General features: G+C 36.5%; 2 protein-coding genes across 8 annotated transcripts; one reads left to right on the top strand and one right to left on the bottom strand.

Annotated features, from left to right (window-relative positions):
- The first annotated feature begins 2,878 nt into the window (after positions 1 to 2,878).
- LOC103946105 (uncharacterized protein YnbD) lies at positions 2,879 to 6,652 on the top strand. Of its 4 annotated transcripts, none has more exons than XR_007253982.1 (3): positions 2,879 to 3,548; positions 5,623 to 5,736; positions 6,157 to 6,652. XR_007253982.1 is itself a non-coding variant. In XM_009356734.3 (2 exons), the coding sequence occupies exons 1-2, from the start codon at positions 3,005 to 3,007 to the stop codon at positions 6,336 to 6,338; spliced, it is 726 nt and encodes a 241-aa protein (XP_009355009.2). In that variant the 5' UTR covers positions 2,879 to 3,004; the 3' UTR covers positions 6,339 to 6,652. The 4 variants fall into 4 exon arrangements, 2 of the variants coding, with proteins under 2 accessions (XP_009355009.2, XP_048428745.1); XR_007253983.1 differs by having other exon boundaries at positions 6,113 to 6,652; XM_009356734.3 differs by lacking the exon at positions 5,623 to 5,736.
- Positions 6,653 to 7,804: 1,152 nt separating this feature from the next.
- LOC103946103 (ABC transporter I family member 6, chloroplastic) lies at positions 7,805 to 13,047 on the bottom strand. 4 transcript variants are annotated; one of them, XR_667072.3, is made up of 8 exons: positions 12,862 to 13,047; positions 12,044 to 12,479; positions 11,618 to 11,839; positions 11,395 to 11,517; positions 10,968 to 11,144; positions 10,243 to 10,340; positions 8,882 to 9,015; positions 7,805 to 8,133 (listed from the first exon to the last, which is right to left on the bottom strand). XR_667072.3 is itself a non-coding variant. In XM_009356733.3 (7 exons), exons 1-6 carry the CDS (start codon positions 12,906 to 12,908, stop codon positions 10,260 to 10,262), a joined length of 1,086 nt encoding a protein of 361 aa, XP_009355008.2. In that variant the 5' UTR covers positions 12,909 to 13,047; the 3' UTR covers positions 7,805 to 8,133; positions 10,243 to 10,259. The 4 variants fall into 4 exon arrangements, 2 of the variants coding, with proteins under 2 accessions (XP_009355008.2, XP_048428746.1); XR_667071.3 differs by having other exon boundaries at positions 8,882 to 8,976; XM_009356733.3 differs by lacking the exon at positions 8,882 to 9,015.
- Positions 13,048 to 17,629: the final 4,582 nt, after the last annotated feature.

The raw sequence follows: 17,629 nt of genomic DNA, 5'->3' as shown, positions 1-17,629 counted from the left end.
ACTTTTATCACCTTCTCTTCCAACGGGAACCCCGACCCCTACCCTTTGTTTGGGCCCAACTCTTGGATCATGAAAGGATAAGCACCTGTTTGGTGGGTAAGTTGGAGGGAAAAAAAGAGGGGAGAGAATCATAGTCCTAATTGAAATCGGTTGTGACTAATTAAAACAAACTTGAGTTTAGTGTAATGTTTGTTGCGTCAAAATGTGTAATGGATAGGATTAGACATAATGCATTATGAATTCAAAATAGAATAGGTTATATAATGTACCCTTATAGGTAGATTACAAATTCTGTCTTACAAGTACTTGCTAATCTAATCTTATTCTTAAGCCCAATTACACGAAAAATTAAAATAAAAGAAAATGAAATCTTTTAATGCTTACTTCATTTTTAAAGATTAAACCCAATGAAATCGTTTAATGCTTTTAATGCTTACTTCATTTTAAATTTTTATATATGATACTTCATATTTTTTGTACTTGTTGATAATTATTGCATCATAAAGAGAAATTTTTTTATACATCTGTTTGCCCCCGAAATAATATTGTTGGGCCGAGCAGAGGGTTGTGCTCACCCCAAAGCTGTGTCAAATGCTATGGGCTGAGTGATAGGTTCCAGGCCAGTTAGCAGGGTCGGTCGAGTCCTATCCTAAGAAGGAGTGGTCCAGATAAATAAAAAGGGTCGAGGGAGTCCTGGTGCAACCAGGATTCCCGACCAGCAAGGAATAAAACCTCGGAAGGGGGGAAAGTTGAAAGTCCTAATGGGAGTAGGTTTGTTCGAAGTAAAGTTGGAACGGGACAAGGACTCCCAATCCAGATAGGGTTTCGATTCGGTCTCAAAGAATGGGTGCTATAAATACAAGAAATCATGCAACAAAAAAGGGACCTTCAATTCAACATACAATTGCCCTGCGCAAAACCTCTCAAACACCTTGAGATTTTTTCCTTTTCTTTTTTCTGCCAACACACCTTCAGTTTGGATAAACAGCACTGTGAAGGCGACCGGCGAACATCTTCAGTTTGGATAAACAGCACTGTCGCCGTAGAATCAGCCGACCAAGGGGCATCTTCAGTTTGGATAAACAGCACTGCGTCGAGGCCGATTGGTTACCTATCCAAGTCTCGGCCGAGGAGGGTTTTCGGATCCTTATTGGCAGGGGTCATCTTATTAGCCTTCTCGGCGAAGTAAGGTGTCACGAGTTACGACATTCAGCGTATCGGACGCCGAGTGATTTTATGATTGGGTATTCACGAGTGAGTTTTAGAGTTCAGCATTCTGATGGCCGAACCACGTTCACTGTCAAGACATACATTACCTTTGAATACTTGTGTCCGTATAGTCTGGTGTCGATTCGACGTGCTTATATTCTTACGAATATAATCACGGTGACCGAATCAAGCACCGACAATTTGTGAACTTCGCAGAACTAGCAACCTCGTCTTCAGGCTCTAGAACCTAAAGACTGAGAGTGTTCCTTCCTCGGTCGCAATCGCAAGATTAAGAAGTCAGCAACGCGCTCAACGCGGCAACAACGAATTTTACTCCTGGGCCGAGCTCGGCCAACGAGTTGGCACGCCCCGCATTCAACTGAAGGACTTAGTTAGTCGATTAGTTACTCGGCCTGCGCGCCGCGTAGGCATTGTAATTTATAAGGTTAACAACATCACCTAGAAAAATTATAGCTTATTGCTGTGGGTTTATTCCTATACATAACTTTACCATGTTGGAACAAGAAATTTTTATGACTGTAAAGACCTTATTCCTATATGGAGTATTACCATAGAGACTAGAGTGGTTTACTGTATGTATAATGAGAATAAAGTTGGAAGCCTAGAAAAATATTTTACAAACTATAAAAAAAATTAAAAAAATAATGAAAAGGATTTGAAAACTTTGGGTTTTAACGATAAGGACAAAATAAATGGTAAAATGAATAGTACCAGGATTGACTTTTTAGTGTAAAAATATGATTTTTCGTTAAAGTGAACAGTACCGCAGACTTTTCATTAGAACTCCCATAAAAAATTAGAACATAAACTATTGATTACTAAAATCTCCCATAGAATCATTAAAACAAGAGGTATTTGTCAGTTTAGTTTACCCCTGTATAAAGGTGCCAATTTTTTCTCTGAATTTTAATTTTAATTGAGTAATTCCTAAACTTTTATAATTGGTCAATTCCCCTGAACTTTAACTTTAATCGCTTACCCATAAAATTTTATAAGTGGTCAATTTCTCCTAGCATTAGATTTTAAAATTTCATCCATTTTCTGCCCCCCATATAATTGTCATTTGTTGTTCTCATGATTAAAATGGATAAAAAATTAGATAAAAACTTTTAAAGTCTAGGATCAGAGAAAAATTGGCTATTTATAAAAGTTCAGAAGTAATCGATTAAAATTAAAATTCAAGAAAAAAATTGATTAATTATAAAAATTCAGAGATAACCAATTAAAATTATAGTTCAAGATAAAGTATTGACAGCTATATACAGTTTTAATGAACAAATCGACAAATATACTTTGAACAAACGTTTGATTCTACTGATACCTTTCGCTAAAAGCTTTGAAGGGACGTGTGATATTTGACTGAATAGTGAATACCTTTTTAAATTTTTCGGGGCCTATTAGACATGCACTTTGGAGTCTGGAATACCTCACGATTCGGAAAAAAATATCCCGACTGTGCGGGGAGAAGTCTCCCCATGAAACGGCCAATTCTTCCAGTTCTATGGAGGTAGGTTTCTTAAATTCACAAAGAAATTGCTCTATCACTAACACGAGGATAATCCTCCAGCATCCAATCCCAGATTTTCTCACACCCTTATTTAAATAATTAAGCTATATTTCTGTGGCCGAGATTTGATCTGCAAAAGCGCTGGCCAGAGACTGAAGGGGTTTTTGGATGGCCATGGTTCTGTAATCTTTGTTTGCCCCTACCCTCTCTCAGGACTTTCATCAAGCAACTGGCAGGCACATTTTGGGCGTTCGTAGTGGAGCAAAGATGGGTGTGGGTCTGTCAGTTCTGATAGGGTTGAAAGCAGCAGTCTTGTTCTCGTTGTTTGCATTCCTCAGAAGCTCTGGTTTCACTGTGCTTTCGATACCATTTTTGTACGCCTCTCTGGTATCCGCGTTGGTTTCACTTGCTGCTCACCCATCCATAGACCTTCCCATGCTGTTGGGGAAGAACCCAGATGGGAGTTTCCCCGTTTGGTCGATTATAATGTTCAGCCCCTATTTGTATTTCGTTCGCTCTTTCTCGGCGCTGCGGAGATTGCGGAGTAGGGAGGCTCCGTATACTGAAATCTGTGAGGGTTTGTTTGTCGGCGGGTGGCCTTCTTCGCCGGATAAACTGCCACCAGGGGATCCTGCTGTTGTTGATTGCACTTGTGAATTGCCAAGAAAGCCTGAGTTTTCAGGGCATTCTTATTTGTGTGTGCCAACATGGGACACAAGGGCTCCTCCGCCGGCTGCCATTGAATCCGCTGTCAAGTGGGCTTGCCGGAAAAGGGATCAAAATAGGCCTGTTTTCGTCCACTGCGCCTACGGTATGCCGCCTAAATTGAGTAATTTTTCATTTTGGTAATGATATAGATTCACTTGTTTTGCAATGTGTATGCATGTGTGTGTAATACTATATTGGAAAATTGTTTTCAATGCTAAGTGTCTGGCGGTATTAGCTCCTAGATATCTATATAGGTGAATAAGTTGAGGGGTAGTTGTGGTACAATGTACATAAGGTTGCCTTAGGATTAAACCCTATGTAGGTACATCCTGATCAACCACTGCTCTGCTCAGGCTCGTGGTAGATAAGAAACGGGGTATGGAGTTCATGCAGAAAGCTTTCTTGAATTCCATCACTCTTCTTTTTGTGAAACAAATTCCATGAAACCTCTTTCTCAGTGAACTCTTTGGTTTCACCGAGCGCAACATCCCAACACTTGGGCCTGCAGTCGTCCACCAATCTTCTCATGTTTCATTCATGTAGCCTCAAGCCTAATATCCCTGCCTCTTAACTTTTCGATTTGGAAAATTGTTGCAGTTGCTAATGCTATCTTCTTCCACTTCCATCGGCCAAAGCCCCTTGCCCAACACTATGTTTGATGGTTCATGTCCTCTGATAGAATTGGAAGCACATCCATAGCCAACGTGTCATGGTTTTGTTTAATCATCCAAAACTTCATAGGCATCTTCTCCTGATCCCCCAGAAAGCCCTCAGCAGCTTAATCCGCTGCCCCTTAATTTCCTAGGGCAGTTACTCAAGTTGAGGAACTTGTATCTCATACAAAAAATTTGTAATAGCATTGACAAGTTTGTTGGTTTACTTACCAGTATTCACACAAGCTTAAGCTGTTTAGATGTGGTTCAACGGTTGTTTTATATTTTAGCATTCCCACTCACAAGTAGGTCACTCTCCACTTTTTGAGATCAATATGTGGAATTAAACTTATTTAGGGAGGATTAAATTGCAGGGATTCAAACTCAGGATTTCTTGCTTTAATACCATGATGAAGGTTGTTAGTTTACTACTATTCCCAAAAGTTTAAGCTGTTAGAACTTTAGAATACGGGCCAGCATTGTTCTATATTCTAATTACATTCCTTATTACTATATGGTTAACTTTGTGCCTTCTTGTAGCAAGTTGTACCTTGCTCCCTCTGATTTCTTACACAACCTAACTAACCCAAATCAAGTCAGCATCATCCATTGTTTACCACTCAGCACTTGCTCACTTCATATCCCAACCGCCTGCTCAATGGCAACCTAATAGCAAAAGCCCACAGTTGTGGCAGTTATATGAAATTTAAATGCCTTTAAAGAGTTCACACAACAGAGAACAAAAATAATTAGGTAAGTGTAGATGTGTTATAATTGCAGCACAACAAGAGGGTGAAATGATTCGATCAGGTTTGGGCTCTTTGTCATATGGGAAAAGTTTTCCCCGTATTAAGCACTAATATATTTTTAACGTCTAATTAGATCGGGTAGTCATTCAATTTTTTTTTTTTGAAACACTCAATACTCTGCACTAATCTATTGTCTTACAAAAAGAAAAGGAAAAAGGAACTTAATTGTCATATTAACTCTTATATTGCCTTGGTTCAGTTTCCCTTGAAACCACTCCGACTGTCTCATTTTTTAAGCTGGATAAGACCTCCACTCATTTCTTATGGAGAAACAATGCTGTCACTGCTATTGGTTTTTAGAAATACAAGTCACACACAGTTATTAAATTTAAGTTTGCACTTACACTGATGTTATGTGCCTGATGTTACGTGCAGAATTAGTCAAACTTTTGGCCACTAGATTTATAGCTTTTCTTTGAGCGAATTTGTTGAGGACATCACTGAAAAACCATTTAAGGTTTAACAAGTAAAGAGATGGAAGAAAAGATGATTTCATTCAATATTATCTTTGTGGTTGGATTACGTTCCTGGGTTGTTTGTTTGTTTCCTGAGGATTTTAGTTTCCCTGTTTTAGTTAGGATTTGGCTTGGTTTTCTATACAAATTTGGTACGCTCTCTGTTGAAGCTTCTTGTTAAGGTTTTGACTTGTTTCATTAAGATCTGTGCTTTATATAACACAGCTATTCTGCTATAAAATAATACCTGAGGCATGCAGTTATACTTGGATTTGGGAATGACTTGGAAATTCAAACAAGATGGAGCTGCCCGGGTTTATAGAATTTACGATTTAAACTTAAAAGGCCAAGCTTGGAGGTTTCGGGTGATTAAGGTCACGTCCCTACATATATAATCCTTAAGACTGTAACCTTTAACTGTCTGGTTGAAAAGAAAACGTAATGCTGCGTACTGAAATGGTTCTGGACTCAAATCAAAAACTCTCTTTTCAATGTGCTTACAATGTTTGATATGAATACTGTAAAGTAAACAGTTAAATCTAAATCCTTCATTTCAAATACACAAATAATGCAACCATAGTGAAATGATTGCAAACAGTTCCCATTTAAGTTGTTAAGTTTCTTGTCTAACTGGTGGGATTCTCATCATCCCTTTCTGTGAGAATCCTTTGTGTATTTTGTAACAAAATTCCGCTGTCTGTTTCTTCATAGTATTGATATTTGATTTCTCAACTATTTGAACGGGTGCAGGTAGTGAGTTGTAACTAGAAACTCTTTTGTAATTTCCTGTTTAGGTCATGGGAGAAGTGTAGCTGTCATGTGTGCACTACTAGTTGCTCTTGGGGTGGCAGAGGACTGGAAAAATGCTGAGAAACTAATTCGAGAGAAACGTCCTTACATTAGGATGAATGCTTTACACCGCATGGCTCTGGAAGAGTGGTCAAAACATCGGTTATCTCCTTCTAAGAAGAATTGATAAATTAAGGTAATAGACAGCCATGGTTTCCTGTGTTGCAGTCGAACTGTTGACCCGGTGAACCTCATGTGGAACATGAAGCCACCAGGCTACAAAGAGACCGGCGACAGCCATGTATGCTGATGCTACTGTTAAGTCGGGAAACTAAAATTAGTCCTTGCAGACTAAACAATAATTATCAATATTTCTTGAACAACTTAATGTGTATAATTATGCATAAACATGATCTGCATTTTTAAGATGTATGCTCAACTTAACCCTGAGTTATTTCCAAGGGGGACGTTCGTCCTCTTGGTATGTTGTTCCTTTTTTCATCTCCTCTCTCCCTTCTTTGAACATTTAACATCCCAAATTTGTTGCTGCAATTGGTTGGGCACCATTGCACAATAAAAACTAGGGAGTTTTAATGAAAAGTTCACGGTATTGTTCACTTTAACAAAAAATCATATTTTTACACTAAAAAGTCAATTATGGTACTATTTACTTTACCTTTTATTTTATCCTTATCATTAAAACTCAAAGTTTTCAAGCTTTTTTTATTAGTTTTCCTTTAAAACTACAGCTAATTTTCATTTTACTATCATCAAGGTTTTCTAATTATTGCTTTTAGTACCCAGGGTTTGTATGTCCCACTTTCGTCCTCAAACATTGATTTTTCTACCGACTAATGTTAAGGAGATTAAATTTATAGATAAAGTTTGCAAGCTAAATGATGTCTCATCAATTAAAAAGAAGCAAGTTTATCAAGCTTAAGTATAATCTAATTATCCACTTTCATGTCATTTAATTTACAAATTAGTCTCTCCTAGCATTATTCTTTTTCTACCTCTTACACACCTTTATTTGTCATTGTCTCAATTCTTTTGTTAATTGATGGCGGTTAACCGATGAAGAATATGGGTTATAAAGAAAAAGACAATAATAAATTCGGCCCTAGAAGGTAGTAGGTCATGTCATGTGCACGGCAATTGAATTTGGATATTGTTATTCACATACTCTTTTTTACAACCTACACACTCTTGCTAATTTTTGAATCTTGATTTTCTTCAATTCATTTAATTTAGTGATCAAAAATTAAGAGAAGTGTGTGAGAAGTAAAATGGATGTGTGCATAGCACTACCTTGATCTTATGAAAAGATTGACAATTTGTTATCGCCACATAGTAATGATATTTGGCTTCCTCGAAAACACACAATCTAATTCCTAACTTCCCTTGTAAAACTAATGCGTACGAAATAATATCAAGAGTGAAAAAAATAGTGGATTCCACCTTTAACCAAAACTCCAGTTGATCTCATTTTCTTTTTCTTTTTTTTCCGTTTACGATTTATAACTTCCTCAATTTCGGATAGATTTTTCTCCTCGTCCACACCCATATTTAATCCTAGACGTTATTTTCATTTGATGCGTTGAATCAAATGACCAGAAATAATAAAAAAACACACGTGAAAAACTAAAAAAGTGTATGAAAATCAGCTCCCAATAATATTATTGTTCCAAAATCTTTGAAGTAGAATTAATCAAATCCTATTGTAAATACAGATGCCACACGTGTTTTCCATCGCCCATACCTTTACAGAAATATCAAGGAAAGTGGCTTGGTAGGTTTGTTCGGTTGAAAGGCACTTTGCCTATAAAACAAGCATCCAAGCAAGAGAAGAGAATGTACAGCAAGAAAAGAGGAAAGAAAGACCGAAGGGAATGCAGAAGAAAAATATCAAGAGAGGAGAACATATGATGTTTATTTTCCGGAAGAGATCATTACTCCAGCACCCGCTTTTCTCCGAAACAAATCTGCAAGAACGAGGAAGGGACAAAACAACATTAGTTTTCAAAGTGAGATGTACAACAGATGAAGCAGCAATCAAATATACCATAAAATTTGTTTATTGTCCTAGTGAAAATTGCAAGACAATGCAGGCAGTTCAAGTAAATCGGTGATCACTACTATCCCGCGTTCCTCAAACATCAAATGCCGGTATATTTTGGACGCTAATCATATATTAATGATTCAGAATCAACAAACCAAGGCCAGGAAGCTTCGGAATTATCGTCAGCAGTGGGATGTCCAACTGACAGTCATTCAGAGCAACCGTGTTTCAGCATTAGAACATCAGGCCAAAATTTGTGGTAGTAACCAGGAACGGCATTTCCATTCCCATATCATTCACATTCTGAATCTTGAGGAATTTCCTTCCCCATTGCATGCGAAAAATCCTAATCGGGCAGGCAGAACTGGTTTTACTATCACTTGACTTCATTAGCAACCATTATCATATGATGATTATTTTCGAAAGTCCACGCATTTTTTTCTTTTTATCCAGAGATCCCAAACCCGCTTTGCGAACTCAGATGTGAAACTGGGGCCTCCGAAAGACTCTAAAATCCTTGGGAGGAAGGAAACTGTAGTAAATAGGTACACAGGTATCTTGAGGAAACAACCTCCACGTGGGAGCAAACAACCGGCATAACAAGTTGAGTAAACCCATGAAAACTTGGATGATACTAATGATCAACATCAACATATCTGGGAAAGCATTACCCTGAAGCAGTTTCAGTAATACTACATCTGAGCTTGTGTCCATTGTGTTCTCTTGCATGAGATTTTCATCTTAAAAAGGAAACCGGAGCCATGCGCTTTTCAGCCACAGAAACAGAAAAGGATAAGAGAGCTACCTAAGCAAAAGATGCAGGAAAGAAAGAATTTTAAAACAAAATTACATTTTAATCCAAAAAAAAAAATGCACAAACAATTCATATGAATATAAGTGGTGAACTATGCTAGTTAAAAGCACAAGATGCTATGGGACAAAAATAATTGAATCCATGAGATATGAAGGAACAGTAATAGGGCTAACAGTCAGAAATCTAGACAAAAGTATCCATGAAATGAAACAACAGGAAATTCAGATGCTCAAACAGACTTTAATATTGAAGAATGGGCGATACCACTAATCAATTCATCTCATCGTTGAAATAGAATACAAACACTTTCCTTCTCACTTTTCCACACTATACGTAATCAATATGGAAATAAACAAACATTTTTGTCTCTTTTTTGTTTCAAATCTTAACAAAAGTATTAACCCTGCATAAGCAACTAACCAAGCAAAAACTAGTGCCTTAGGGCACCTTAGCCTTCCAAATTAATAGAAGCAAAGAGATTTCTTGTCGCATAACTTTCTAACACAAGAGTTACATAAAAAGCTTGAAGATTTCAAGCTCCATCTACTAGCATAGAAAATGAAAATAGCTAGAAATTCTCTGACAGCAACAGAAAGATAGCTCACCAACGTCCAAATCTGTATAACTTCTCCTGAAGCTGAATGCCAACTAAATGGAACTAAAGAAGGGTTTACAACACTAGCAATGGATCTCCTTAGCACCTAAATAAAGTATGCCACACTTCTTGTTTTGTTAATTAGACATAGAAATCCAAACCTGACCTGTGGTCACTTACTTTATTGGATCATTCCCTGGCATAACAGTTCATTGCAAATGCATGGATGCAAGTAGGGCAGCAACAAATAAACATGGTAACCTATGAATGATTAAACTCCTCCAAAATGGAAAATCATCTCCTATTCTAAATAGGATGCTGAAGCTCACTTAGAAACCTGAACTTCTTCTGTCATAATTTAAGGGGGGGAAGGGCCTTCTTCAAACATAACAAGCCATATATAATTGCCTTACCATGGCCACATGAATCAAAACAATTATATGCAAACAGGCAAATAAATGTGATTGAAGGACAAACTAAGTCTCGTAGATAATATAATGCACTAGTCGAGCCACTTTTATTTGAGAAGATAAATTAAGTTAATGGTCCACACCTACAATATTAGTATACAAGCAATAAAAGATATTTTGAGGTTTAAGAGAGTGAGAAAGAAAGAGCAATACCTTTCAAGTTGTTATGCTCAAGAAATTGCTTTGTACCCTTCCTTCTCTAGTACTTCTGCTAAGGAGATGTCACCTGTCTTTATAATTTTCCCATCCTCCTATAAAATCATTTAATTAAATAATTAGATCAGTACTGAAAGAGAACCTAGGAACAGTTTTAGAAGCTTACTGTATTCCTCGCAATGATAACTTATTGATTATCCTGTACAATGTTCTAGCAGCCAAATTATATAACCTTTTTTCTATTGCCTTCTAAAAGCTAAGAAAAACCCTAAAAACAAAAGAGAAATTTCTTCTTTTTCCAATCTTCGTGAGTTGATATAGCTCCAAGGTTATGCCCAATTCATATATCTCCTAAACGATGTGTATTAATTCTACTAGTATGTGGAGCTTCTACAATCTAGCTCTCAAATCTTGCCAACTGTGTTCACTCTTAAGTAAAAACAAATACACCAGGAATCCTGGGGAAGAATGCATGAAACAAGCCCTATTTGCTGATGATCCAAACGATATGTTTATGCAATCCCAGAAAAATTACTGGACACATGAAACTAATAAACTCATTTACCTTGTCATACTTTTTTTTGAACCACGTTATACTTTATATTTATAGAGTATCCTTATTACATTTCCTTTCTGTTTTCTAATTTCATGAGACAAATACATGAACCAAGACCCAAAACCTGTCTTGTCAATGTATGTTTTTATATCTTCCAATGACTTACCATAATATGGATACATGTTGGCTTTATAAATTCCAGAAGTCGTAGGTAATGAGTAATCATCAATACAGAATTTGTCGGGGTCAGAAGCCCATTGACTGCCTTTGCTACATCTTGAAGTGCATCAACATCCAGCCCAGAATCAATTTCATCCAAAATAGACAACTCTGCTCCCAAAACCTGCATTTAGCAGAGGCGTTTGAATACAAAGACAAGTAATGAAGTACAGTACAGCTTACATGAATTCCAAGGAAAGACAGTATCTCCGGGGAAGAAACCCACTTCCCACAGCTTTACATATTTCTACAAATATTGTAATTATGATGCTAAATATCCAACACAAACTTGATATCAGGCATTTCCTTATAAATGAAGTTTTGATCAAGATTACAAAAGAAGCAGTAATATTAACTAAGAATGATAACCATACCGCCAGTTGCAAAATCTCATTGCGCTTCTTTTCACCTCCACTGAAGCCTTCATTAACATTTCGATTAAGGAAGTCCGTCTTCATGTTGACAAGATTAAGTTTGGGAAAAATATAAGCATAGAACTGCAAGGACATAAATAAGATATAAGAATGAATCAATAAACCACCAGAGACATCTCAAACAGCGGCTTTGGACGAGAATGAATGGTTGTAGCTAGCTTGCCTCAATCGGTCCAAGCTCGGGCAGTCCTAGTTTCTTTCTGCGAGCATTGTACGCCATGCTGAGAAAATCAATGTTGGTGACACCAGGGATCTCAACTGGGGACTGGAAACTCATAAAAAGCCCCGCAAGTGACCGGCCTTCCGCTGGCATTTCAAGCAAGTTTTCCCCTTTAAACACAACACTACCTCCGGTAACTTGGTATTCCGGATGCCCAGCCAGAACCTGAACCAATGAACAAACGAATGAAGACAAGAATGACAAAATTAGGGTGTGTTTGGAAGTCTTAGAAAAGGACTAAAAATGCTTTTGATGAAAGTGTTTTTGAATCCGGTAAAAATACAAATGAATCCTAAAAAAGCACTTGACGTCAACCACGTTCACCAAAAGCACTTTCACACTTCATAAGGAGCCCTTGATAATACGGACCTTGGCGAAAGTGCTCTTCCCTGAACCGTTCTTTCCCATAATAGCATGAACCTCCCCTTGGTAGACAGAGAGGTTGACGCCCTTGAGAATCTGCTGTTTGGATTCGGCAATCACGGCCGTTAGATCCTCAACTTGGAGTAGCAGCTCCTTCTCTCCTTCCCCTCCTCTACTGCTGGAAACTGAAGCTTCCGCGGCGGAGGAGAGGCTACCTTTCACCTTCACCTTCACCGCCGTCAGAGACCGCAGCTGCCGGTGGCGTGATGGCCAACAGAGGGGGCGGAGGGCAGAACCTGTACATACTGGGGACTTGGAGGGTGAATAGCTGCTAACAAGACAAGTAGCAGAAGAAGAAGAAGATTGCAGCGGGGATGGTGGTAGTGGGGCGGGAAGCGTACATGGATGATGGAATCGCAACAGCGCCATTGGACTGTTATCGCTGCAAGTGCAAAAAGCCCAAAGTATAATTCAACAGGAATGCCTAACTGTAAATTAAGGGTAAATTACATTTTACCCTAATAATTACAACTTCATACAACATTATAAAGACATTTTAAAGACATTTTAATCTCATATATTTAGTATTATTTTATGCTATTGATGCAAATCTCATATATTTTAACCTCATACAACCATTAAAAATTTGTTAAGTTAACCGTTAAATGATGACATGACAAATATAAGGTCCCTATTTATGCTAACGTGACTACTACATTTGTGTCACGTGGCTAACCACTTAATAAAAAAATTTAAACTATTAAAATAATTAATTAAAGAAAGGTATAAAATAAAAAACAGAAACCCCTCTTCATCTTTCCTACCTGAGCCACCCCTCGATCACCTCCACGCCTCCATCCATTTCCCCCATCACTTCTGTACCTTTCTCTAGCCATAAATCCCCTTCATCTTCCTTCTCTTATCACCAATCCTTTGCCCCAAAATTTTCCGACCCCAGGTCGCAGGCCGATCCACCCCCTTCCCCCATCACTTATGCACCCTTCTCTAATCATAAGTCTCCTTCTTCATCTTCCTTCTGTCATCATCAACCCTTAACCCTAAATCTTTCCCACCCCAAGTTGCATGAGGTGGGTTCGATTTCAAGCAGCAGTGATAGCAGGACGCGGCTCGGTGGTGCAGATCTGGCTCTGCTTGGTGTTGATGCTGGAAGTCTCGATTCAAGGAGGCTCAATATCGTTGCAATCGAACATGAGCTTGGTGGGTGGATAAGGGTGGTCGAAGGAGAAGGTCAAATCGCTGGAAAACTAAACGACGGCAGAGGTTAGGGGGAGTTGGTGTTTTTTAGGGGAAGATAGGTTTTTGGGTCTTTATTGGGTTTGAGAAGGAGTTCACAATTAATGGGGGAAGAGGGTGGGCTTGGGTGGGGAAGACGAAAGGGAATTTGGAATTTTGGGTTTAGATGAAGGTGTAGAATTAATGGGGAAGGGATGGGTGATGGGGAATGGGAGATGGGGGTAGGCTTGGGTGGGGAAGACGAAGGGGATTTTGGTTTTTTTTATTTTTTTTCTTTACTTTTCTTTAATTAATTTTTTTAATTTTTTATTAAGTGTTGAGTCACGTGGTACAAATATGACAGTCACGATAGTACAAATGGGGATCCTATATTTGCCACATCATCACTTAACGATCAACTTAACAGATTTTTTTAACGGTTATATGAAATTGAAATAAAATAATATCAAATATACGAGATTGAAATGTTTTAAAGATATTGTATAAGATTGTAATTGCATTGAAACCTAAGAGGGTAAAATGTAATTTATCCGTAAATTAACTATCAACAACTTATGAAGCTGGTGGTGATCCCTTATGATTGACAATGTGGTTTTTGAATTAGACGTACTGGACATCAAATCCGATACTTCAAGTAACGAGGGAGATCTAAATTTTAAATAATCCCTCAAACAAAAAAAAAACTAAAACTAGCCGAAAATAATGAAAACAAATTCACGGGGATAATTTTGTCATAAAAATATGAAAAATTGGAAATTAAAAAATAAATTGGTTTTTTTTTTTTTTTTGCCAAATAAAAAGTAAATTGTTGGAAAAGTTAAATAAAACCTCCAATTGCACTACACTGCCACTTCGCGAAACAAACGTTTTTTCTCCTGGTTAACAAAAAAAAAAAAAAAACCGTTCTTTTCAGCACTACTTCGCCAAACCGACTCCACTACAGTACCACTTCGGATGAAATCTTCCTTTTCTTGCTTCAATTTTCCCAAACAAAAATATGAAACTGCATGCCAGGAAAATCATGAATCCAAACTTTGGAATTGGATTGGTATTCACTATCTTCTCTCTCTGTTTTTATGCATTAGTTTGGAATTGGATTGGTATTCGCTCTCTCCTCTCTCTGTTTTTATGCATTAATTTTACCATTGGATACATTAGGTTCAAATTTATGCAAAATCTTCAGGGAGTAGGGTGCGCTGAAAAATAGATGTTCACATTTCAACAAATTCCACAATCTGCAGACCAAGAAAAATGGTCTTCGCTTCATTTGGTGGTTTAACTCATTTACTTGGAACAGAAAAATGGGTGTGATGTTTATCAATACTATTAAGCTAGAAGGGTTTTTTTTCGATCAATGAAGGAACACAAGTCTCCTCATTTTTCTCTTTATGCTAATGAAGGATATTTAATCGGTTTGTTAGTGATAATTGAGAAGAAATTATGGTTGTTGTTACCGGAAAATAACGAATGAGTGGCTGTGCAGCATTCTCTGGATGAGACTGACCATTTCCCGATTCAGTCCAGTCAGAAAGGGAAGGGCCCTGCTGTCTAGGCTGCATTTTTGGAGTTTGATCACCATCCCATTTCAACCAGAAATACAACCCTGTTAAAGGTATCTAACCTTCCTTCCTTATGAGTGGAAATCCAATTCCATTTGGTCCCTTTTGCAGAAGGGATCACAATTCACAGGTATAATTTGATTTCCACAAATATGAAAAACATTTTTTAATAGGAGGGGATGATTAGTGTTTCTATTTTGTTTAGGTGGGAAGATGATGGACGTCTTCTTCCTCAAAAAACAATATATATTACTCATAGTAAAGATATGTAACCAAATATGTTTGATGATGCTGTCATTCGTCAGTTACCAAGAAGGGGTTCTTGATTTACAAGAACAAGGTGTGGTTTATTATAAAGAATATTTTCCTGATTGGTTACGATGGTTTTGTAATTGTTTGTCTATATCTGTCTAGATTGGTTAATGGTTACGGTGGATCTGTCAATTGTTTTACTCTTTGATAGTATGTCTCAATAAATTTTTGCTACTATTTTCTCAATTTTCTATTTTTCTACTAAATATCTTATCCTTCACTTGCAATGTGTGTAAAGTTTTGTACTGATTTTACTGTGCCTATCGGTGGTGTTTGGTTACTCATTGTGCACGACATTGAAAGTGACGTATCTACAGTGTTAAGGCCTTTTAATTTTTGGATTCCATTTTTTTTTACATTATTTTGGAGAAGATCATATATGGTATGTGCAATTTTTCAAAGTATGGCTTATTTCCACTAATGTATATTGGTGTGTTTTCACTGCAGTTTCACTAACAAAAAAAACCCATGGAGCGTTGGTCAGCTCATTCGTTGGGGCATGTTGGCAATGAAGACAATCAAAGCCAAATTTATATCAGTAGGTGGGTTAGTTAAGAGTGTAGGGAAAAGAGCATTATGTAAAATTGGACTACCACAATACCACATATTGACTTGCATTTTTTTCCTAACATTTCATTTCATTTTTTTAAATTTTTCTTGGTACCAACCTTTTAATGAAACTTACAGTTTTATGAATTGAATGTAGAATGTTAATTATACTGTTTTCTTAATTTCTACAGTTATAGAATTTGATAATCTATTGCATTTAGGTTTTGAAATTTCCAAAAAATAAAACAAAAAAAACAAACCAATGATGAATTATATGAGGCCATCGAAGACAAGGACTGTAGTTTTGAAGTAGCACTATAGTTTTGTGTGTTGTTATTTGATTTTATAAGGTGTTGCTAGCCATTTTAATCAATTTAAAACGTTTTTCTTTGATTTAGTTGTTATCACGAAACTTTTAGAATATTGGTGTTAGTTTTTTTTTTTCTAATGATTCCATCTACTTCGCTTTATATTAATTGTTTTAGATTTCTACTTTAATTGTATTACCGAAGTTTGATTACTAAATTACTTATTACTTTACAGATAGAGAGTTCACAAGAGTCAAGAGGATACTAAGGAGCTATGACTTACAACATACATAGTGACTCAAAATAGTCTTCTATTTTTTCTCTTTTGTTTCTCTCCATGTTTTGTTGTACGTATTTAACCATTCTTTTGTGTTAGTAATTTGTCTACATGCATGTATATGTTGGTATTAAGAGATTGTCTACAATTAGTGTTTTTGTATATGTACGTACAACTATTTTCAAACCTTCTCACGGTGCAACACGATCATTTCATATATACCCTCTGTAATAAAAATTCATCCTTTAATTCAAAAATGGCCAGACACACATAAAAATATAACAAATGTTTGTAAGAAATAATGAAACATAAAAGTATTCAATACCAAATGACATGGTTTGGACATATATAAAAGATCTTTAGGGGCGCATAAAAGTATTCAATATCAAATGACATGATTTGGACATACATAAAACATCTTTAGGTAGCGCCCATGATAATAAAAAAGACCTCTCGCATGCGCGTTAACACGTGCAGAGAGGCTAGTTAAAAATAACAAGCACGAGATAAACAATCCTCTCGTGGTTATCAAACCTTGAGGACTTGTACGAAAATAAGTACTGAATAAGTACAAGATGCACAACACGCCTCTTCCTTTTTCAAGTAAGCCCTCATTTTCAAGTTTGTCTACCCAAAATTAATAATATTCATATACATTCTAATTTCTTTCATTTTTTACAAACACATGAATAAAAATCATATAAATTTTGTTGTAACTAGTAAATATGCGCGTATTGTTAATTCTAAAGGGGATTAATTCAATCGAAAATTTCATTAATTTGCTAGGTGAAAATAGAGAATATTTATTTACTTTGTATTTTAAATATAGGAGGTATTAGAACACATACTGATGACAAACTAATTGTTTTTCTCATGATATCTTGATACCACACAAGACGGTCATGTATTTTAGCTTTTGAGTCAACAATATACCAAAGTAGAATTGTAAACCCAAAGAAAATACCTAAAAGAATTTGAACTCAAATCGAAAATTCTAAATTTTTGCTGGCTTTCCATTTTACCAACTCATTTGGCTTTAAAAGAAATAATAATTTGATATAAGCAAAGTTCTTTTTTTATAATTTGGTTTCATTAAAAATATAAGTAAATAAAGAGGAAATTGTAGCAACGGTTTCTCAACTTTAACTCCTTAAAATATGCAGCTATGATTATTTTTGCCAACTCTATCAAAACTTCTATTAAAACGAGTCATGTTGGAATAATTATTGCTACAATGAGGTTAATGTTAAGAGACCATTACTCTAATTTGGTTAAAGTTGAGAAACTATTTTTATTATTCTCTCATTGAATTTCCCATATTTGCCTCTTGATT

Source organism: the organism of the source record quoted next, unplaced genomic scaffold (genome assembly GCF_019419815.1).
Source record: "Pyrus x bretschneideri cultivar Hongxiangsu unplaced genomic scaffold, Pyrus_bretschneideri_v1 Contig62, whole genome shotgun sequence".
NCBI classification, from domain to species: Eukaryota; Viridiplantae; Streptophyta; class Magnoliopsida; order Rosales; family Rosaceae; genus Pyrus; species Pyrus x bretschneideri.
This window is presented reverse-complemented; position numbering and strand designations above follow the sequence as displayed.